At 36.5% G+C, this 24,066-nt stretch overlaps 1 protein-coding gene across 2 annotated transcripts in view; it reads left to right on the top strand.

Annotated features, from left to right (window-relative positions):
• The window catches only part of EPC2 (enhancer of polycomb homolog 2), a 112,456-nt gene that overhangs the window by 61,839 nt on the left and 26,551 nt on the right, over nucleotides 1-24,066 (top strand). For both annotated transcript variants that reach the window (XM_036858209.1, XM_036858210.1), the window contains exons 3-4: nucleotides 3,964-4,109; nucleotides 21,257-21,463. In XM_036858209.1, coding sequence (XP_036714104.1) covers nucleotides 3,964-4,109; nucleotides 21,257-21,463 — 353 coding nt within the window. The remainder of the gene's footprint in view (nucleotides 1-3,963; nucleotides 4,110-21,256; nucleotides 21,464-24,066) is intronic.

Raw genomic sequence — 24,066 nt, forward strand, 5'->3', positions numbered from 1 at the left:
TTCAGTTTCTCATTAGGGTCTTGGTGCAGACCAGCTTATTATTAGATGCACTGTAGACCACACAGATGACCCTAGTTTGCCCATTGTTTTACAAGATGCCTATTACTCTATGCTGTGTGGAAGGAAGAAATGCAAAGGCTTCTGGTCTTCAGATTTGTAAACTGCTCTCCTGTCCCTCTGCAAGTTGAAAGTGAGGATATGTACATAGGTGACCAGTGTATAGAGCTTCTTCAGCAAATCTTCATGTTAATGATGTTTTCTGAATAAACAAGCCCAAATATGGTTGGGTGCATTCCTAATCTTTTAGTCCAGACAGCTTTGTTGAGCTTGTTAGCAGTATACACATGAGGTGTTTCCATCTCCTTCATGGTGAGTTTTCAGATTTCTCGATATATGAGGTGCATGTTCCATGGATGTGTTTGTGGATATTGGTAGTGTATTCTCTGGTCACTCTCTTTATGATGGCAGAATGGCCTTTTTTCTCTTTATTCCCTAGAGCCATATTGCCTGGGACCTGGTAGGAAAGGAAGAACATGAGAGATATTGCCAGGCTTGTTTTAAAAGGGTTTACTCATTTGGAATGGAAATTGAATCGTTCTCATCAGTAGCACACAGTATCCATCAGGGGTGCAATTCCCTTCCAAAGAACTAGAATTCAGAAATATGTACCCAGGTTAACCTCTTTACTGCAAGTATCCAAAAGAAGCATGATATATAGCCATACTGCTCCTCTAAATCAGAGGACCGAAAAGATGTAAACTAGGATATGGTCATGTAATTCAAAGGATATACTGTAATACTTTGTTAAGATGAACAAACAATATTCTAAGCCCCACCTGAGCCAGGTGCTTGACAGACGTGGAGCTGAGTGGTACTGGGAGGACTGCTTTCCACACTTCCATCTCTGGACACAGCCCATGCCTTACAACACCTTGGCAGGTATCTGACACTTCCCAGGCTTGGCTGCAGGCAGCTGCATTGCTGGACCGGTTCTGGAGTTGAATAGTTTTGGAACTAACCAGATGTAGGAGAGACTTGGGATGCACTGCGGGAGAAATAAATAAGTAATGATTTTTAAACACACACACACACACACACACACACACAAACACAAACAATGTTCTAAGCCCAGTGACCATCAGGTATGTGTGTTTGGGAGGAAAATCTTGAGAGACAGAAAGTTTTTTTCCTATACAGCAGTGTTTACAAGTGTAAGTCAATACTGTCATACTCCAAATGAGGAACTACAGACAGGGATTCATCTCTTCATCTACTATACCTAGCTTTCTACCTGACGTATTAAGTAAGCACTTAATAAGTTGAATTAGTACTAAACCAGGATTTTGTATGTTTTACAAACATCTTTTGATTTACTCTGTAAACTGTTTCTGTGACACATGTAGGAGATAGGTATTATTTCTAGACAGTACTAAGTATATCCATATTTTTGGTAGCATAAGCAAGAAATGGTAGTAGGAAATTATAAAATCCTTCTTGTGCTTTCTAGAGATGGATGGTGGTGATGATTGCACAGCATTGTGAGTGTACCTAATATCACTAAGCTGTACAGTTAAAAATGGTTAAGATAATAAATTGTGTTACTTGTATTTTACCACATTAAAAAAATAAAACACTTTCTCTTGACACCCCCATCCAAAAAAGAGCCCTTTGAATGCAAATTGAATGTGAGTAGTAACATAGATGCTTATATAATTATGTAGTTGATTGCCTGTGAAATATTTTTATATACATTTCTCTCATTTATTTATCAATTGGTAGATTTATAAACAATATCTCATTCATTACAAAAAGAGCTATGGGGCTTCCCTGGTAGTGCAGTGGTTGGGAATCTGCCTGCCAATGCAGGGGACATGGGTTCGAGCCCTGGTCTGGGAAGATCCCACGTGCCGCGGAGCAACTAGGCCCGTGAGCCACAGCTACTGAGCCTGTGCGTCTGGAGGCTGTGCTCCGCAACGGGAGAGGCCGCGACAGTGAGAGGCCCGCACACCGCGATGAAGAGTGGCCCCCGCTCGCTGCAAGTGGAGAAATCCCTCGCACAGAAACGAAGACCCAACAAAGCCAAAAATAAATAAATAAATATATTTTTAAAAAAAAAGAGCTATGACATGGGGAATCTGTATCATTTAGGATTTTATAAGAAAAATAATATCAGGACAGGTGATCTAGATAAAATTATTACTTTTGTCCTTAGTAATACAGATTTGCTGTACAGACTACTCTGCACAAGTGTTTATGATACCAGTTAGCTCAACAACAATCAGTAAAAGGGGGGAATGAGGTCAATACTACATGGAAGTTGTCCTGGTTCTTTTATGATTTTTCTTTGCCAAAGGGGGCTGGAATAGCAACAGGATTAAAATCGTCAGTGGGGAGGAGCAAAGGCTTGTCCTTGGCTGCTTGACATGGAAAGAGTCCTTTCAACTCTATATTAAAAAAATTAAAAATGAGTGCCTGCACCTAAGATTCCTTTCCCAGAAAAGTATACCCCCCAGCCTTGCACAGCTCTCATATAGCGGCAGGTTGCATTTCCTGCTGGAGCCCCAACGCGCCAAGTTCCCTTACAGTCTGTGTTCTCTCAGTATCCACAAGCCAGCAATTCCATTCTGTTATTTTTGTGCATTTTTAGTATCCCTTGAGGTAGTAGCCAGCTATTCTGAGTGGCTTACGTGGCCATCTACTGTAACGTTTATGGTTTGCTTGGACTCTGATAACACAAAGTTACATAGATTTTACATAAGCCTGTTATTTTTGGTGTACAGTTTTGCATATAGAGGATTTTTTTTTTGAGGAACTCATATATCATGTTATAGCAGGAATGTCTATAATTTCTATAGTATTAATGTAAATCAAATTATAGTGGTCCATTCTAAATATTAGTGAGTACCTCATTGCTGATTTTTGTCAGTTCATAAAAAGAAGCAGTTGACTTCAGGGGCCCAGAAATAAATTTCTGGGCAGATTCAGAATTCAACTTCTCAGAGCTGGACAATCCTTAAAGAAGATTTCATTTTAAACAGCAGATTTCTTGCTATTAGCTCACATCCCTAAGAATATTCCAAGCAGTATCTCTTGATAATGTGCCATATTGGTTGTTCTCTTTGTTAATGGATGATAAAGGCTGAGAGCCAAGAGAAGAAACTGTATCCCAAAAAAGTGAAATTTTGAAAATTATACTTTCCTATCAATTTTTGCTTATCTTTCATACTCCTCCTCCTCCTCCACCTTCCTCTATTTCCCCTTCCTCCCACCCTCTGCCTCTGGTAACCACAAGTCTGATCTCTTTCTATGAGTTTGGGTTGTTTTTTAGGTTCCACATAGAAGTGAGATCATACATTATTTGTCTCTCTGACTTATTTCATTTAGCATAATGCCCTCAGGTCCATCTATAATGTTGCAAATGTTAATTTTATTTATTTATTTATTTTTAAAGAAAACTAGTCTGTCCGGCCAGCACCTCTTTTTTTTTTTTTTTAATCTGTTTTATCTCCAGTGATTTGAAATGCCATTCCCATCATATATTTTATACTTGAGTTTATTTCTGGACTGTTAATTCTGTTCCATAGCTTCTCTTTATGCTACCAACTACCATGTGAATAAATATCTTTTTATATAATTGCTACTTTATATTTTAATATATATATTTGTGACCCTTTATTTTTACACTTGATCTTAGCCAAAAGGCCGAGAAGCGATGAGACCCTTTATTTTTAAAATAAAAAATTCTAGTTGTTGTTTTTACTGTTCTGTGAAACTTTAAATCATATATGAATTAAAATTTATTTTTTCTTCAACTGAGTCTCTAAAACCAAATTTTTGATGTCTGCTCATGAACTCCTCTTTGGTCAATGCTTTATACTTTGGGAGTATTCTGTGGTTGAATATAAACACTATATAACTCCATGATTTCTCCTGAGTTTGAAGAACTTTTTTTTTCTTTTCTAGCCTTTAATCTAGACAACGAACAACCAGATTATGATATGGATTCAGAAGATGAGACCTTATTAAATAGACTTAACAGAAAGATGGAAATTAAGCCTTTGCAATTTGAAATTATGATTGACAGACTTGAAAAAGCCAGTTCTAATCAGGTACTGTACCTTGTAAAACTGTCTCTTGTATTAACAGTTAATCTAATTAGCAGCTTTATTTTGCATTTTCTTTAGACCTGTGTATATTACATTTTACTGTCTTGAATTTCTTTTCCTGAGACCCTAGAATTTCTATTTACAATATTCCTTGACAGTTCAATATTCCTTAAGGAATACTTAAGTGTACTTTCTTTGAATAGGAGCATGAAGAGTACAATTCCGACTTTTTTCTTATTTGGATATAAAACTAATACTAGTTACATTCTTATAATATCTTCTTGATCCTTTTCATGGAGCTGTCTTTCTGGTGCTTCAGTAACTAACTTTGCTTGGCTGGGTGTCTTAGGTAGACACCTCATACCAATTCAGTTGCTCAGATTTGTATTAAGGTACTCTTATCATTTAAAATGTATTTTAGTTTTACTTATTTATATATTATTTAAAATTTTAAGTGAAGGAAAAATTATTCACAAAGTAATAAAGAATTTTCTTTAATGGGACATTCTATATATAGTATAGAGAATTTAAAATGGTATGTTCCTTCTGGAAAGCAATTAGGCAGCATATGTCAGGAACCGTAAAATGTTTATACCTTTTGATTTCGTGGTCCTACCTCTAGGAATCATTCCCAAGAAAAATAATTAGTGAAGATGTCAAAGATTTCTGAACAGGGTTGTTAAGAATAACTTATAAGTTGTCTGTAGGATGGAATATCATACAATCATTAAAAATTGTTATTTTGAAGAGGATCTAGTGGCACAGGAAGTTGATCTTTATATAATGTGAGATTTCAAAAATAGGATGCAGAATTATTAAAGGTTTGTTTAAAGCATTTCTACATGTACATAGAAGAACAAGAATGTACAACAAAATGCCAACAATGGTTATATTTAGGTGCTGGAATTATGGGTGATTTTTATGTTCTTTATTCTATTTTTCTATATTTTCCAAATTTACTATAATGAGCATGTGTTGATATTACAATTAGATTTAAAAACTAAAACTATTTTTAAAAATAATTGTTGGTATACCTGTGTGATATATTAATATGCTAATTTTTATTAATGTAGTAAGAAGTTACCAATATAAATAAATAAGCTTTTACACTAGACTGTTAAAAGTTTTCACTTGTTTACCTATACAAATTCATTATTTTCCCCCCAACTTCCAAGTAAGTCCTTTAAATCCCTGAGGCATTACCAACTCTTCAGAACATTTCCCAAAGTTTTCCATTGTAAAGTGACTTTGTTGCATATTTAGCCTTTCTACCAGTCTCCCCTGACCCCAATTTTTTTTTTTTTTTTTTTTTTTTTAGAAATTTCATGTAATGTCTGAAACATTTATATTAACATATTTCCATACATATTTCCATACAAATACAAATATAAGATTTTTAGAAATTTCATGTAATGCCTGAAACATTTATATTAACATATTTCCATACAAATAACCCAATGAAAGTTTAGTATTAGTTGTTTTGTTTGTTTTTTTATACTGCAGGTTCTTATTAGGCATCAGTTTCATACACATCAGTGTATACATGTCCATCCCAATTGCCCAATCCAGCACACCACCATCCCCACCTCACCGCAGTTTTCCCCCCTTGGTGTCCATATGACCATTCTCTACATTTGTGTCTCAACTTCTGCCCTGCAAACTGGCTCATCTGTACCATTTTTCTAGGTTCCGCATACATGCATTAATATACGATATTTGTTTTTCTCTTTCTGACTTACTTCACTCTGTATGACAGTCTCTAGATCCATCCATGTCTCAACAAATGACTCAGTTTCGTTCCTTTTTATGGCTGAGTAATATTCCATTGTATATATGTACCACAACTTCTTTATCCATTCGTCTGTTGATGGGCATTTAGGTTGCTTCCATGACCTGGCTATTGTAAATAGTGCTGCAATGAACATTCGGGTGCATGTGACTTTTTGAATTACGGTTTTCTCTGGGTATATGCCCAGTAGTGGGATTGCTGGGTCATATGGTAATTCTATTTTTAGTTTTTTAAGGAACCTCCATACTGTTCTCCATAGTGGCTGTATCAATTTACATTCCCACCAACAGTGCAAGAGGGTTCCCTTTTCTCCACACCCTCTCCAGCATTTGTTGTTTGTAGATTTTCTGATGATGCCCATTCTAACAGGAGTGAGGTGATACCTCATTGTAGTTTTGATTTGCATTTCTCTAATAATTAGTGATGTTGAGCATCTTTTCATGTGCTTCGTGGCCATCTGTATGTCTTCTTTGGAGAAATGTCTATTTAGGTCTTCTGCCCATTTTTGGATTGGGGTGTTTGTTTCTTTGATATTGAGCTGAATGAGCTGTTTATATATTTTGGAGATTAATCCTTTGTCCGTTGATTCATTTGCAAATATTTTCTCCCATTCTGAGGGTTGTCTTTTCGTCTTGTTTATGGTTTCCTTTGCTGTGCAAAAGCTTTGAAGTTTCATTAGGTCCCATTTGTTTATTTTTGTTTTTATTTCCATTACTCTAGGAGGTGGATCAAAAAAGATCTTGCTGTGATTTATGTCAAAGAGTGTTCTTCCTATGTTTTCCTCTAAGAGTTTTATAGTGTCCAGTCTTATATTTAGGTCTCTAATCCATTTTGAGTTTATTTTTGTGTATGGTGTTAGGGAGTATTCTAATTTCATTCTTTTACATGTAGCTGTCCAGTTTTCCCAGCACCACTTATTGAAGAGACTGTCTTTTCTCCATTGTATATCTTTGCCTCCTTTGTCATAGATTAGTTGACCATAGGTGCGTGGGTTAATCTCTGGGCTTTCTATCTTGTTCCATTGATCTATGTTTCTGTTTTGTGCCAGTACCATACTGTCTTGATTACTGTAGCTTTGTAGTATAGTCTGAAGTCTGGGAGTCTGATTCCTCCAGCTCCATTTTTTTCCCTCAAGACTGCTTTGGCTATTCGGGGTCTTTTGTGTCTCCATACAAATTTTAAGATGATTTGTTCTAGCTCCGTAAAAAATGCCATTGGTAATTTGATAGGGATTGCATTGAATCTGTAGATTGCTTTGGGTAGTATACTCATTTTCACAATGTTGATTCTTCCAATCCAAGAACATGGTATATCTCTCCATCTGTTGGTATCATCTTTAATTTCTTTCATCAGTGTCTTATAGTTTTCTGCATACAGGTCTTTCGTCTCCCTAGGTAGGTTTATTCCTAGGTATTTTATTCTTTTTGTTGCAATGGTAAATGGGAGTGTTTCCATAATTTCTCTTTCAGATTTTTCATCATTAGTGTATAGGAATGCAAGAGATTTCTGTGCATTAATTTTGTATCCTGCAACTTTACCATATTCATTAATCAGCTCTAGCAGTTTTCTGGTGGCAGTTTTAGGATTCTCTATGTATAGTATCATGTCATCCGCAAACAGTGACAGTTTTACTTCTTCTTTTCCAATTTGTATTCCTTTTATTTCTTCTTCTTCTCTGATTGCCGTGGCTAGGACTTCCAGAACTATGTTGAATAATAGTGGTGAGAGTGGACATCCTTGTCTCGTTCCTGATCTTAGAGGAAATGCTTTCAGTTTTTCACCATTGAGAATGATGTTTGCTGTGGGTTTGTCATATATGGCCTTTATTATGTTGAGGTAGGTTCCCTCTATGCCCACTTTCTGGAGAGTTTTTATCAGAAATGGGTGTTGAATTTTGTCAAAAGCTTTTTCTGCATCTATTGAGATGATCATATGGTTTTTATTCTTCAATTTGTTAATATGGTGTATCACATTGATTGATTTGCGTATATTGAAGAATCCTTGCATCCCTGGGATAAATCCCACTTGATCGTGGTGTATGATCCTTTTAATGTGTTGCTGGATTCTGTTTGCTAGTATTTTGTTGAGGATTTTTGCATCTATATTCATCAGTGATATTGGTCTGTAATTTTCTTTTTTTGTAGTGTCTTTGTCTGGTTTTGGTATCAGGGTGATGGTGGCCTCATAGAATGAGTTTGGGAGTGTTCCTTCCTCTGCAATTTTTTGGAAGAGTTTGAGAAGGATGGGTGTTAGCTCTTCTCTAAATGTTTGATAGAATTCACCTGTGAAGCCATCTGGTCCTGGACTTTTGTTTGTTGGAAGATTTTTAATCACAGTTTCAATTTCATTACTTGTGATTGGTCTGTTCATATTTTCTGTTTCTTCCTGATTCAGTCTGGGAAGGTTATACCTTTCTAAGAATTTGTCCATTTCTTCCAGGTTGTCCATTTTATTGGCATAAAGTTGCTTGTAGTAGTCTCTTAGGATGCTTTGTATTTCTGTGGTGTCTGTTGTAACTTCTCCTTTTTCATTTCTGATTTTATTGATTTGAGTCCTCTCCCTCTTTTTCTTGATGAGTCTGGCTAATGGCTTATCAATTTTGTTTATCTTCTCAAAGAACCAACTTTTAGTTTTATTGATCTTTGCTATTGTTTTCTTTGTTTCTATTTCATTTATTTCTGCTCTGATCTTTATGATTTCTTTCCTTCTGCTAACTTTGGGTTTTGTTTGTTCTTCTTTCTCTAGTTTCTTTAGGTGTAAGGTTAGATTGTTTACTTGAGATTTTTCTTGTTTCTTTAGGTAGGCTTGTATAGCTATAAACTTCCCTCTTAGAACCGCTTTTGCTGCATCCCATAGGTTTTGGGTCGTCGTGTTTTCATTGTCATTTGTCTCTAGGTATTTTTTGATTTCCTCTTTGATTTCTTCAGTGATCTCTTGGTTATTTAGTAACGTATTGTTTAGCCTCCATGTGTTTGTCCTTTTTACGTTTTTTCCCTGTAATTCATTTCTAATCTCATAGCGTTGTGGTCAGAAAAGATGCTTGATATGATTTCAATTTTCTTAAATTTACTGAGGCTTGATTTGTGACCCAAGATGTGATCTATCCTGGAGAATGTTCCGTGCGCACTTGAGAAGAACGTGTAATCTGCTGTTTTTGGATGGAATGTCCTATATATATCAATTAAATCTATCTGGTCTATTGTGTCATTTAAAGCTTCTGTTTCCTTATTTATTTTCATTTTGGATGATCTGTCCATTGGTGTAAGTGAGGTGTTAAAGTCCCCCACTATTATTGTGTTACTGTCGATTTCCTCTTTTATAGCTGTTAGCAGTTGCCTTATGTATTGAGGTGCTCCTATGTTGGGTGCATATATATTTATAATTGTTATATCTTCTTCTTGGATTGATCCCTGGATCATTATGTAGTGTCCTTCCTTGTCTCTTGTAACATTCTTTATTTTAAAGTCTATTTTATCTGATATGAGTATAGCTACTCCAGCTTTCTTTTGATTTCCATTTGCATGGAATATCTTTTTCCATCCCCTCACTTTCAGTCTGTATGTGTCCCTAGGTCTAAAGTGGGTCTCTTGTAGACAGCATATATATGGGTCTTGTTTTTGTATCCATTCAGCCAGTCTATGTCTTTTGGTTGGGGCATTTAATCCATTCACGTTTAAGGTAATTACCGATATGTATGTTCCTATGACCATTTTCTTAATTGTTTTGGGTTTGTCTTTGTAGGTCCTTTTCTTCTCTTGTGTTTCCCACTTAGAGAAGTTCCTTTAGCATTTGTTGTAGAGCTGGTTTGGTGGTGCTGAATTCTCTTAGCTTTTGCTTGTCTGCAAAGCTTTTGATTTCTCCATCAAATCTAAATGAGATCCTTGCCGGGTAGAGTAATCTTGGTTGTAGGTTCTTCCCTTTCATCACTTTAAGTATATCATGCCACTCCCTTCTGGCTTGCAGAGTTTCTGCTGAGAAATCAGCTGTTAACCTTATGGGAGTTCCCTTGTATGTTATTTGTCGTTTTTCCCTTGCTGCTTTCAATAATTTTTCTTTGTCTTTAATTTTTGCCACTTTGATTACTATGTGTCTCGGCGTGTTTCTCCTTGGGTTTATTCTCTATGGGACTCTCTGCGCTTCCTGGACTTGGGTGGCTATTTCCTTTCCCATGTTAGGGAAGTTTTCGACTATAATCTCTTCAAATATTTTCTCTGGTCCTTTCTCTCTCTCTTCTCCTTCTGGGACCCCTATAATGCGAATGTTGTTGCGTTTAATGTTGTCCCAGAGGTCTCTTAGGCTGTCTTCATTTCTTTTCATTCTTTTTTCTTTAGTCTGTTCTGCAGCAGTGAATTCCACCATTCTGTCTTCCAGGTCACTTATCCGTTCTTCTGCCTCAGTTATTCTGCTATTGATTCCTTCTAGTGTAGTTTTCATTTCAGTTATTGTATTGGTGATCTCTGTTTGTTTGTTCTTTAATTCTTCTAGGTCTTTGTTAATCATTTCTTGCATCTTCTCAATCTTTGCCTCCATTCTTATTCCGAGGTCCTGGATCATCTTCACTATCATTATTCTGAATTCTTTTTCTGGAAGGTTGCCTATCTCCACTTCATTTAGTTGTTTTTCTGGGGTTTTTTCTTGTTCCTTCATCTGGTGCATAGCCCTCTGCCTTTTCATCTTCTCTATCTTTCTGTAACTGTGGTTTTTGGTCCACAGGCTGCAGGATCGTAGTTTTTCTTGCTTCTGTTGTCTGCCCTCTGGTGGTTGAGGCTATCTACCCAATTTTTTTAATTAAAATAAATTTTTTATTGAAGTATGGTTGATTTACAATGTTGTGTTAATTTCTGCTGTACAGCAAAATGATTCAGTTATACACCGAGCTGAGCTACTTGTGCCATACAACAGGTTCCCACCAGCTATCTATTTTACACATGGTAGTGTATTTATGTCAAACCTAATCTCACAATTCATCCCACCCTCCTCTTCCTCCACTGTGTCCACTCATCCGTTCTCTACGTTTGTGTTTCTATTCCTGCCCTGCAAATAGGTTCATCTGTACCATTTTTCTAGATTCCACATATATGCGTTAATAGACGATACTTGTTTTTCTCTTTCTGACTTACTTCACTCTGTATGACAGAGTCTAGGTTTATCCACATCTCTACAATGACCCAATTTCATTTCTTTTTATGGCTGAGTAATATTCCATTATATATATATGTACCACATCTTCTTTATCCATTCATCTGTTGATGGACATTTAGGTTGTTTCCATGTCCTGGCTATTGTAAATAGTGCTGCAATGAACATTGGGGTACATGTGTCTCTTTGAGTTATGGTTTTCTCATGGTATGCCCAGGAGTGGGATTCCTAGGTCCATATGATAGTTCTATTTTTAGTTTCTTAAGGAACCTCCATACTGTTTTCCACAGTGGCTGTATCAATTTACATTCCCACCAACAGTGCAAGAGGGTTTCCTTTTCTCTGCACCCTCTCCAGCATTTACTGTTTGTCAATTTTTTGATGATGGCCATTCTGACCGGTGTGAGGTGATAACCTTATTGTAGTTTTGATTTGCATTTCTCTAATAATTAGTGATGTTGAGCATCTTTTCATGTGCCTCTTGGCCATGTGTATGTCTTCTTCTTTTCTATATGTAGTGTCATGTCATCTGCAAATGTCTATTTAGGTCTTTCGCCCATTTTTTGATTCGGTGGTTTGTTTTTTTGATATTGAGCTGCATGAGCTGTTTGTATATTTTGGAGATTAATCCGTTGTCCGTTGCTTTGTTTGCAAATATTTTCTCCCATTCCGTGATTGTCTTTTCATCTTATTTATGGTTTCCTTTGCTGTGCAAAAGCTTTTAAGTTTAATTAGGTCCCATTTGCTTATTTTTATTTTTATTTTCATTACTCTAGGAGGTGGTCATAAAAGATCTTGCTGTGATTTATGAGAAAGAGTGTTTTTCCTATGTTTTCCTCTAAGAGTTTTATAGTGTCTGGCCTTACATTTAGGTCTTTAATCCATTTAGAGTTTATTTTTGTGTATGGTGTTAGGGAGTGTTCTAATTTCATTCTTTTTCATGTAGTTGTCCAGTTTTCCCAGCACCATTTATTGAAGAGGCTGTCTTTTCTCCATTGTATATTCTTGCCTCCTTTGTCATAGATTAGTTGATGGTAGGTGCATGGGTTTATCTCTGGACTTTCTATCCTGTTCCATTGATCTATATTTCTGTTTTTGTGCCAGTACCATACTGTCTTGATTACTGTAGCTTTGTAGTATAGTTTGAAGTCAGGGAGCCTGATTCCTCCAGCTCTGTTTTTCTTTTCTCAAGATTGCTTTGGCTATTTGGGGTCTTTTGTGTTTCCATACAAATTGTAAAATTTTTTGTTCTAATTCTGTGAAAAATATCATTGGTAATTTGGTAGGGATTGCATTGAACCTGTAGATTGCTTTGGGTAGGATAGTCATTTTTACAATATTGATTCTTCCAATCCAGGAGCATGTTATATTTCTCCACCTGTTTGCATTGTCTTTGATTTCTTTCATCAGTGTCTTATAGTTTTCTGCATACAGGTCTTTTGCCTCCTTAGATAGGTTTATTCCTAGATATTTTATTCTTTTTGTTGCAGTGGTAAATGGGATTGTTTCCTTAATTTCTCTTTCTGGTCTTTCATTGTTAGTGTATAGGAATGCCAGAGATTTCTGTGCCTTAATTTTATATCCTGCCTGCAACCTTCCCAAATTCATTGATTAGTTCTAGTAGTTTTCTGGTGGCATCTTTAGGATTTTCTATGTATAGTATCATGTCATCAGCAAACAGTGACAGTTTTACTTCATCTTTTACAATTTGTATTCCTTTTATTTCTTTTTCTTCTCTGATTGCCATGGCTAGGGCTTCCTAAACTATGTTGAATAATAGTAGTGAGAGTGGACACCTTGTCTTGTTCCTGAGCTTAGAGAAAATGCTTTCAGTTTTTCAACATTGAGAATGATGTTTGCTGTGGGTTTGTCGTATATGGCCTTTATTATGTTGAGGTAGGTTCCCTCTATGCCCACTTTGTGGAGAGTTTTTATCATAAGTCGGTGTTGAATTTTGTCAAAAGCTTCTTCTGCATCTATTGAGATGATCATATGGTTTTTCTTCTTTAATTTGTTAATATGGTGTATTGCATTGATTGATTTGCATATATTGAAGAATCCTTGCATCTCTGGGATAAATCCCACTTTATCACGGTGTATGCTCTTTTTAATGTGTTGTTGGATTCTGTTTGCTAGTATTTTGTTGAGGATTTTTGCGTCTGTGTTCATCAGTGATAGATATATTGGTCTGTAATTTTCTTTTTTTGTGATATCTTTGTCTGGTTTGGGTGATGGTGGCCTTGTAGAACGGGTTTGGGAGTGTTCCTCCCTCTGCAGTTTTTTGGAAGAGTTTGAGAAGGATAGGTGTTAACTCTTCTCTAACTGTTTGATAGAATTCACCTGTGAAGCCATCTTGTCCTGGATTTTTTTTTTGCTGGAAGATTTTTAATTACAGTTTCAATGTCATTACTTGTGATTGGCCTATTTATATTTTCTAATTCTTCCTGGTTCCATCTTGGAAAGTTGTACCTTTCCAAGAATTTGTCCATTTCTTCCAGGTTGTCCATTTTATTGGCATATAGTTGCTTGTAGTAGTCTCTTAGGATGCGTTGTATTTCTGTGGTGTCAGTTGTAATTTCTCCTTTTTCATTTCTAATTTTATTGATTTGAGTTCCTCTCCATTTTTTTTCTTGATGAGTCTGGCTAAAGGTTTATCAATTTTGTTGATCTTCTCAAAATCAAATTTTAGTTTTATTGATCTTTGCTATTGTTTTCTTCATTTCTATTTCATTTATTTCTGCTCTGATCTTTATGATTTCTTTCCTTCTACTAACTTTGGTTTTCTTTGTTCTTCTTTTTCTAGTTGCTTTAGGTGTAAAGTTAGATTGTTTATTTGATACTTCTCTTGTTTCTTGAGGTGAGATTGAATTGCTGCAAACTTCCCTCTTAGAACTGCTTTTGTTGCATCCCATAGGTTTTGGGCCATCATGTTTTCATTGTCATTTGTTTCTAGAAATATTTTCATTTCTTCTTTGATTTCTTCAGTGATCTCTTGGTTATTCAGCGGTGCACTGTGTAGCATCCATGTGTTTATGTTTTTTTACAGCTTTTTTCTTGTAATTGATTTCTAATCTCATAACGTTGTGGTTGGAAAAGATGCTTGATACAATTTCAATTTTCTTAAATTTACTGAGGCTTGATTTGTGACCCAAGATGTGATCTATCCTGGAGAATGTTCCGTGTGCACTTGAGAAGAAAGTGTAATCTGCTGTTTTTGGATGGAATGTCCTAAAAATATCAATTAAATCTATCTGGTCTGTTGTGTCATTTAAAGCTTGTGTTTCCTTATTAATTTTCTGTTTGGATGATCTGTCCATTGGTGTAAGCGAGGTGTTAATGTCCCCCACTATTATTGTGTTACTGTCGATTTCCTCTTTTATAGCTGTTAGCAGTTGCCTTATGTATTGAGGTGCTCCTATGTTGGGTGCATATCTATTTATAATTGTTATATCTTCTTCTTGGATTGATCCCTTAATCATTATGTAGTGTCCTTCCTTGTCTCTTGTAACATTCTTTATTTTAAAGTCTATTTGATATGAGTATTGCTACTCCAGCTTTCTTGTGATTTCCATTTGCATGGAATATCTTTTTCCATCCCCTCACTTTCAGTCTGTATGTGTCCCTAGGTCTGAAGTGGATCTCTTCTAGACAGCATGTATGCAGGTCTTGTTTTTGTATCCATTCATCCAGTCTGTGTCCTTTGGTTGCAGCATTTAATCCATTTACATTCAAGGTGATTATCGATATGTATGTTCCTATTACCATTTTCTTAATTGATTTGGGTTTGCTTTTGTGGGTCTTTTTCTTTTGTGTTTCCCACCTAGAGAAATTCCTTTAGCATTTGCTGTAAAGCTGGTTTGGGGTGCTGAATTCTCTTAGCTTTTGCTTGTCTGTAAAGCTTTTAATTTCTCCATCGAATCTGAATGAGATCCTTGCTGGATAGAGTAATCTTGGTTGTAGGTTTTTCCCTTTCATCACTTTAAATATATCCTGCCACTCCTTTGTGGCCTGCAGAATTTCTGCTGAAAAATCAGCTGATAACCTTAGGGGGATTCCTTTGTATGTTATTTGTTGTTTTCCCTTGCCACTTTTAATATTTTTTCTTGGAATTTAATTTTTGTTATTTTGATTAATATGTGTCTCACTGTGTTCTGCTAGGGTTTATCCTGTGTGGGACACTCTGTGCTTCCTGGACATGGGTGGCTCTTTCTTTTCCCATGTTAGGGCAGTTTTCGACTATAATCTCTTCAAATATTTTCTCAGACCCTTTCTCTTTCTCTTCTTCTTCTGAGACCCCTATAATTCGAATGTTGGTGCATTTAATGTTGTCCCAGAGGTCTCTGAAGCTGTCCTCGATTCTCTTTTCATTCTTTTTTCTTTATTCTGCTCCTCTTAAGTTATTTCTACCATTCTATCTTCTAGCTCACTTATTCGCTCTTCTGTCTCAGTTATTCTGCTATTGATTCCTTCTAGTGTATTTTTCATTTCAGTTATTGTGTTGTTCATCCCCTTTTGTTTGTTGTTTATAGTTCTTCTAGGTCTTTGTTAAAGATTTCTTGTATTTTCTCAATCCATGCCTCCATTCTATTTCTGAGATTTTGGATCATCTTTGCTATCATTACTCTGAATTCTTTTTCAGGTAGGTTTCCTATTTCCTCTTCATTTTTTGGTCTCGTAGGTTTTTACCTTGCTCCTTCATCCGTTACATATTTTTTTTGTCATCTCATTTTTTTGGATGGAACCCATCCCCCATTTTGATGGAAAGTAATATCTAGTGTACTGTCCAAAAAAGTGCATTAAAACTGAAGTTTGTAAAATTCAACTTAGTTTGTTTTTTGAGGGATTGTCTTTTTTTATTGGAAATTTGTTTAATTATCAAATTGATACTCATTATAATTAGTGCTCACAGTTTTCCTAGGATTTTGATCACTGGCATCAGATATAATTTCAGTTTTTCTTCTTTATGTGTAAATTTTCCTAGCAATCCTAGGTTTGATCAGACTTTTGGTATTTCTTCTGTTTTCCATGATTGCTCTTAAATTCTCATGGTGGTTGAAATTATATCATCAGAAGCCTTCGGCTGTGTGTTTTGTAATTTGCTTTTTTTCATTCAGTTAGTAATATTTATTTAGCGCTCAGGTGAGCAAGACAAGTGACAGAAGTTCTTCCCTTGTGGAGCTTATCATCTAAGTGGGTACAGGATAAACAAAAAGCATGTAAACAGTAAATTAACTATGCACTATAATCAGCACCATCCTATTTTAGTTCTCTTTGCTCAGTGGCAAGCTTCCAGACTCTAAAACAACTGGCTAGGTTCTCAGAGCTTGACAGCATCTGCTTTCTGCAGAGGAGATTAAGGTGAAGGCTTTGTTATAGGAACAAGAAAATTGTCTTATTAATAGAACCAAGGATTAAAGATAGCAAAAGGCTCCCCTCATTCCAAGTGTCTGATCTGGGAGATTCATGGAATTCTTTATTTTCTCTCTTTGGGGGCTAGGATAGTACCAGATCCCAGGGCAAGGAATCAAGTGTGTGGTTAAACCAATATTTATTAAGTTGGTAGAGAAAGACATAAAAGATGGACTGGGGCAAAAGCTTCTGCTGGCATTATTCTGTGGAGACTATTGCAGTGAAGTCATTATTGAAAACTCTTGTTGCCAAAGTCTGTGATTATTTTCAGTCCCCATCCTTTGTCTTATTTGAGTTCTCCTTATTTCTTCAAACTGTCCTCACCTTTGTTCTTTTGAATACAATTCATTCCCTTTTGGTTTTCTTATGATTTCTTTATGACCATTCCTTTTAATTTTCTTTTACTGACTCCGTTTCATTCAACTCCTGCAAACATCAGGGTTTCTTGAAATTCTGTTCTTGGTATTCTTTTTTTTTTTTTTTTTAATAAATTTATTTATTTATTTATTTATTTATTTACTTATTTTTGGCTGTGTTGGGTCTTCATTTCTGTGAGAGGGCTTTCTCTTGTTGTGGCAAGCGGGGGCCACTCTTCATTGCGGTGCGCGGGCCTCTCACTGTCGCGGCCTCTCTTGTTGCGGAGCACAAGTTCCAGACACGCAGGCTCAGTAGTTGTGGCTCACGGGCCTAGTTGCTCCGCGGCATGTGGGATCTTCCCAGACCAGGGCTCGAACCCGTGTCCCCTGCATTAGCAGGCAGATTCTCAACCACTGCGCCACCAGGGAAGCCCTGTTCTTGGTATTCTTGTCCTGATTATTTTGGGTGGCAATATCACCTCATTGAGCATTTTTGTGGTTATAGTAATACCTATACCTTTAGCCTTGACCACTTTCTCAAGCCCCAGGATTTTCTTTTTTCTCTTTTTGTGCTGTGTGTTGGCATCTCCATCTAGATCGTCCACAGACCTCTCAAGTTTAACCTTTTCAAAACTTAACTTACTCTCTTAACTCCAGATGATCCCATACTGTATTCATTCTCTCTCCAGTGACTCCCAAAACTCAGGATCTTATGGGTTTTTAAAATCCCTTTCCTTTAGTCCCTAAATTTTCAATAAACTACTACCCTACGTCTCTCCTTTTTTTTTAAGTCACAGTTAAATTTTCAAAAGATAAGCCATATTGTTTACCTTTTAGTCCATTTTAGTTTACTGATATTGCACTGTTTAAGGTCACTGATGGCCTCCTAATTATCATCCAGGAGCCTCATTTTAGTCTGCGTCCTACTTAATATCCCTGTAGTATTGGATTTGTTGACTTCCATCTTTCCTGATTCTTCTTGTTTCTTCATCTCCTCTTCCTTTTCTCCTCTACCTCTTGTTCTTTTCCTTTGGTATCTATCCTCAGAACTTATTCTTGTACCGTAAGCTGCCAACACAGGCACTCTCGGATGGAGTTTTTTGTGACTGTGTCCTCTATCTTACTGCACTAATACTCAGTTGTGAAGTTCTTACATTGTTCTCTTATTGTTTAATTTGTATTTGTCTAACCTTAATTCCCATACTGTGAGTTTCTTTAGGTACTGGATTTGTCTTAAAGTTTTTTTTGTTATCTTCCCCACAACCTATAGCACAAATGATAGGCTGATAGTAGTTATTAACTACTTACTGCTTAATTGGCTATTTTATATGTAAAAGCATTAATTTTTACATGTAATTTATTCATTTGTGTACTTGTGCATTTATTGAAATTGCTAGACCATGAGTTTTGTATATAAGCAAACTAAATGATCTTTGTCCTCATGGAGCTTGTTGCAGTCTAGAAGAAGAATTTTTATCTCCCATCCCTAAGCCCCCAAAATAAGTAAATCAAGTAAGTCAGAGCTGTCTTGGAAATAGTAAATTTATCACAGACCCCTTTGCCACTTGAATACTAGTTTCTAGTAGATGAAATGCTAAATGGCAGAACTTTTTCCTTAGGTATAAAAGTAGTAGGATTCTGATTTTTGTGGATTTTTAATCATGTCACATAATTTGTGACTACTTTATCTGTAAATAGTTCTTGTCCACTCAAATTGATGCTGTCACCATGATAGTAGAGAGGCACTGATACTAGTTGCCCTAGAATAGCTAAAGATAATTTTTACAGAATGACTAAAACCAAAATTATCCAATAAAATAAAAATTGGCCGTATGACAATATAAAACCAGCAGTTGTTCACTTACAGCTAACATAGGAAAGTAATGTCAGGATGTTTAAACTGTGTATTGAATTCTTATTACCTCAGATATAAAGAGGGTACTTAAGCACCAGGCAGGACATTTCTGAAAGCAGGGGCAAGCACCAGAGAAGAAAATCTGAGGCAGTGTTTTAATCTCCTGACACCTCCTGCAGGAAGATAGGAAGTAGTGTTATTTTGATAATGTTGTTATATAAGAAACACCACTGCTCTGCTGGTTGAAGGAAAGAGATTATCTTCCTCCCCACTCAAAGGTTAGATTAAGTTCTTGATTTAATTAGTGAAGGTTATAAAATTTTACTGGAAGCAGAATGACCAAACAGCTGAAGCACATATAGCATATCACAGCATTGTTTCCCTTTGGTCCCCAGAGCACGTGAGAGCTACCAGTTATGCTATGCTCTAAGCATTTGGTGGAATTTTGTTAGATCCAGAAAGCTCTATTTTTATTCTGCCACCGTCCTTGTAGACTTTGGAGGTATACATCACCATTCCAGAGAACTTCAGCTAGCAGTGGGAGAGTGTCCACTTAAAGTTGATGTTTGGAAATATTGGTTCTTTTGGTTTGATCTCATGTTTCAGGCTGCGGCTCTCCACTTTAAAGGTCAAGTTACTCAGCGTCTCAGATGCAGTTAAGCTGACTCCACTGAGACTTTGAATAAACCAAAGAATGGCCACTTATAATTTTATTGTCATGTGGACTAGAATACTTGAGTTGATACCATCTGTATTCTCTTCCTGTGGTCAAACCATCTTGCAGCCAAATTATAATAAGAAACCAACTAATTAGCTTTAGTAAGCACCATCATAGGACTGGAAGTCCAAATGATTATTACATTTATTCCATGAGGTTATACCAATATGAGAAGTCAGATCATAGCAAAGTTTATTTGCTAAGTCATGCTTTCTTCAAATGAATTCATACAGGGGCTTCCCTGGTGGCGCAGTGGTTGAGAATCTGCCTGCCAATGCAGGGGACACGGGTTCGAGCCCTGGTCTGGGAAGATCCCACATGCCGCGGAGCAACTAAGCCCGTGAGCCACAACTACTGAGCCTGCACGTCTGGAGCCTGTGCTCCGCAACAAGAGAGGCCGCGATAGTGAGAGGCCCGTGCACCGCGATGAAGAGTGGCCCCCGCTCGCCGCAACTAGAGAAAGCCCTCGCACAGAAATGAAGACCCAACACAGCCAAAAATAAATAAATAAATAAATTTTTTAAAAAAAATGAATTCATACAACCTGCAAATTGATTAGTATGTTGATCTTAAAATTTCAGTGATAAAAATTTTCCCGTCATTTCCAAGTTTTTAGGAGATATCTCAATTTGTTTTGAAAATGAATCTTCATCTCTAGAATGATAAAAGTAAAAAGAGGGCTTCCCTGGTGGCGCAGTGGTTGAGAATCCACCTGCCAATGCAGGGCACACGGGTTCGAGCCCTGGTCTGGGAAGATCCCACATGCCGCGGAGCAGCTGGGCCCGTGAGCCACAACTACTGAGCCGGCGCGTCTGGAGCCTGTGCTCCGCAACAAGAGAGGCCGCGATAGTGAGAGGCCCGCGCACCGCGATGAAGAGTGATCCCCGCTTGCCACAACTAGAAGAAAGCCCTCGCACAGAAACGAAGACCCAACACAGCCATAAATAAATAAATTTTTTTAAAAAAGTAAGAAGATTGGGATAGCATCACTTCAGTAAGGGTTCACAGCCCTAAAACTCCATAATCTTTTTCTAAGCTTCACTATAAATGGATATGTGTAACCCCTAATCCATCTTACTAAAGCTGATTAGCCTCTCTGATCTTCACAAGGAGCAAGGAAACAGATGTGACCAAGCAAATTTCTACAAACTTTACTTTGAGATAATGTCAGCATATATTGGCTGCACTGATAAAGGAGAAATAGATCCCTGAGATGCCACTGTCCCAGACATGACAATGTCATTAACAAAATGAGTGTTTAGAACAAGGATTCTCTAGTATTTAATCAGCTTTGTTAGAGGAATTGTTTATATATGTAATTGGTACAAGAAATTCAAGATTGCATAGTGTTGAAACTTCTGGAAACATGCTAAGTTTGTCCTTTTCAATTTCAAAGGAGGCATGTGTATATTTAGTTGCAATACGTTAGAAAATATTCATAGTTTATTTTGGAGGGAGGTAAAAAGAAACCACCTGTAAATTCTAGTTTCTGTTGAAAAACAAAAACACTGAAAGAAGCTAGTAGACTATTGAAAACTAGTAGATCCTCCAATGTGTGGAATCCCAGAATATCAGAATTTTGAAGGACCCTGGATGTCTTCCAGTTCAAGATTTTCCTGAGTCATAAATCTGTTGTAGTCTTATCATTAATCCAGGCTTCTTAAATATTTTAAGTGGTGGAACTCGCTACCTCTTGGGGCAAATTTCTAATTTTGGTAAATCTTATTAATAAAGTCTTTGTTAGATTAAATTGAATTGTGTTTTCTGCCATCATGATATCTGATCATAATTGTTAGACTGATCACATTTTTTCCTGTAGGTATAGTTTAATTTTAATTTTTTTTCAAGCATTGTAGTTGATGACATTTTTTATTTTTTATTTAGCTTGTAACACTTCAAGAAGCAAAACTGCTGCTAAACGAAGATGATTACCTTATTAAAGCTGTATATGACTACTGGGTGAGAAAACGTAAAAACTGCAGGGGACCATCCCTCATTCCTCAGATAAAACAAGAGAAAAGAGATGGCTCTACCAACAATGACCCTTATGTTGCCTTTCGGAGGAGAACAGAGAAAATGCAAACTCGAAAGGTAATATGCAAATTAGATTTAACTGAATGTACCTTGATAGTATTTAAGACCAATATTTTTTTTTTTTGCTGATAGCTTGAGTAATTTTGAGTAATTCGAATATAAAGAGAAGCTAATGACATTGTTGAACTTTATATTAGAAAGCCTGCTATTCAGTAGCTTCTATCCCCCAGTTGTTTGCAATGTTTATTTAATACCTATGGGCTTTATTAATCTATTGGTTATACCATTTTAGGCTTGCAGTTGAAGTGATGTGAGGAAATTCGTGTTAGGAGGAAAACTGAAGTTTTGAATTCTTCAGTAAACTGTACATTCTATACATATCCTCTGGGAAGCTTAAGAGTTCCTTTGAAACCATATTCTAAATCATGCATGTGAAAATGGACTTTACTCCCTCTAACTACTGTGGGGTCATGGGAAGTCGGGAAAGGTTCATTTTCAAGCCTGTTCTGCTAACAGTCTCAAGTAACACAATGGAACCTTTTTCTCCTTTTCTGAGTTGTCGGTTGTGTCAGATTTCGAATTGACAAACTTGTCCTAATCTGGCTTTCAGAAGCAAGATGAGCCAGAATTTTAAGAGAAACGGGGTCTCAGGCTGTGAAATGATATGGTATAGAAGAAAGCATTATTTCAGACTGGTAGTCACTGCCTTCCATTTCTCATAATTAACGGTAAACATCAGACACGGTAACACATTCTCTAACATTGCAGAATGTTAGGAACATATAAATGTAAAAACCATGAGGAATTATAATTGGAGGCAAAGCATTTTCTGTGGATTCCTGTTTCTCCTAACATTGAATGCTTGTCCTTGTCAGCTGTTAATATAACAGCTGTGAAGCATAACAGCTGCCAGGGGATAGTACATTTTAGGGGAAACTTCCCTACTGGTTAACAACCAGAGTTTTTATAACTCTTTCTTGGATTTCCCAAATGTATATGACATTCCCTAACCCCGACTGAGTTTTCAATTTGGTGTTTTGGTTCTTAGCTAAGGAAATATTAGATATTTCTTGAAGATTTAATGCCTTGTTTAGAAAAGACTATAATGAGATAAGTTTGTAAATACAGTAAAGCATTATAAATATGGACATGAGGAAGGAGAGGTTTATCTGAATTATTGAAAAAATCTGAACTTCCAGTTACTTTTTAAAAGAAATGTAATTGATTCAGATGTATTGCAAAACATAGACTTAGAGCAATGTCTTTTGAAGGAAAAGTACTGTTGGGCTTCTTTTAGTGAACGGATATGAAGTACTTAAAATTATCAGTGTTTATTGACATACAAACAATATTCCAAATGTTTAAATATGTTTTATTCTTAAATAGGTTAAATCACTATTTTCTAACCAGCGTGTTTTGAGAATTGCTAGAAATAGGTTCCTGTGTTTAGGCATTTCTCCATTGTGTAATAACTAGGCCAGCAATTTCCTGACACTCTGATTCCTACCCTTTCTCTTACCTGTTATTTTCATCTTCCTCTCCAAGGTGGTATATTTTCTTTTCCAATGGTCTTTTTATTCCTCTCTGTTTCAGTTATGGGACCAAAGACTATTCCCCTTCATGTGCACTCTTGCTGCTTAGAAATGTCTATGAGTTTTAAAATGAGAAAGTTAGGAAAGCAATCAAGAGCGAACACCCTAGGTGTTCAGGAGGTGGTCAGGCATTGGGATATGCAAAAATGAATACCAGCTAACAGAGGTCCTCTGCTTCCTTTTCTATTCCCACAAACTTAAAAACATTTATATAGCTGATGCAAAGGCTAGAGTAAAGGACTTCTGAAATATTTGCTTGGAAGTCTATAATTTAATTTTAATCATTAAACTAATGTTTAGTTTGGGAGTGCTTAAGTGCTTTAGGACATTCTCAAATGACATGGTGTTAAGGTACCAGCGTGTCTGAGTGCACTGACTGGGAAGTCTTGAATCAGCATGTACATTTATATGTTTAACCCCATAGTTAAAACTGTTAACGTTTGTGCCTTCTCTCCTCCCTCTGTGTGGCAAGAGAGTTAGGAGAGGAAACTTCCAGGGTAGTGGTTCTCAGTCTGGCTGCACATAACAATCACTCGTGAATTAGCCTTGGTTTAAAAAGATCTATAGTTAACTCTAAATTACAGCAGTTTGAAAACCACTTCCCTATAGATTTGGCAGTTGGTCAGAACTATAATATGTAACTGGAACAAGAAGACAGGAATTTGCTCCAAGCAGAGACAGTTGTGAAGAAGGGTAAAGGGAATTGAGTAGATTTGAATATAGGGAGTAGGGCCATCTTAAAAGCACAGAAAAGATGTCAGTATGAACTTACAGTTTTTAATATTGATATAGCTAGAAATAGATATAGATCTATGCATGGGTATGTACATAAATATATTACAGGCTTATTTCCTAGCTCTGTTTGCTGAGAGGGTATAGAAGCAATTACAGTAGCATGTAAATCTTGATTTTAAATACCATTTTCCATTAAAGGGAACCAGGGCTCCTTAGAAAAATGGTTGATTTTAGGTCTGGTGCTAGGAAAGCATAAAGATAAGCTTGGAACATTCTGCTTTGCCAGAATATAAGAATGTGATTGAAGAATGTTGGAGCCATGTCAGAAGGTCT

The sequence above is a fragment of the Balaenoptera musculus genome, chromosome 7 (genome assembly GCF_009873245.2).
Source record: "Balaenoptera musculus isolate JJ_BM4_2016_0621 chromosome 7, mBalMus1.pri.v3, whole genome shotgun sequence".
Taxonomy (NCBI): Eukaryota; Metazoa; Chordata; class Mammalia; order Artiodactyla; family Balaenopteridae; genus Balaenoptera; species Balaenoptera musculus.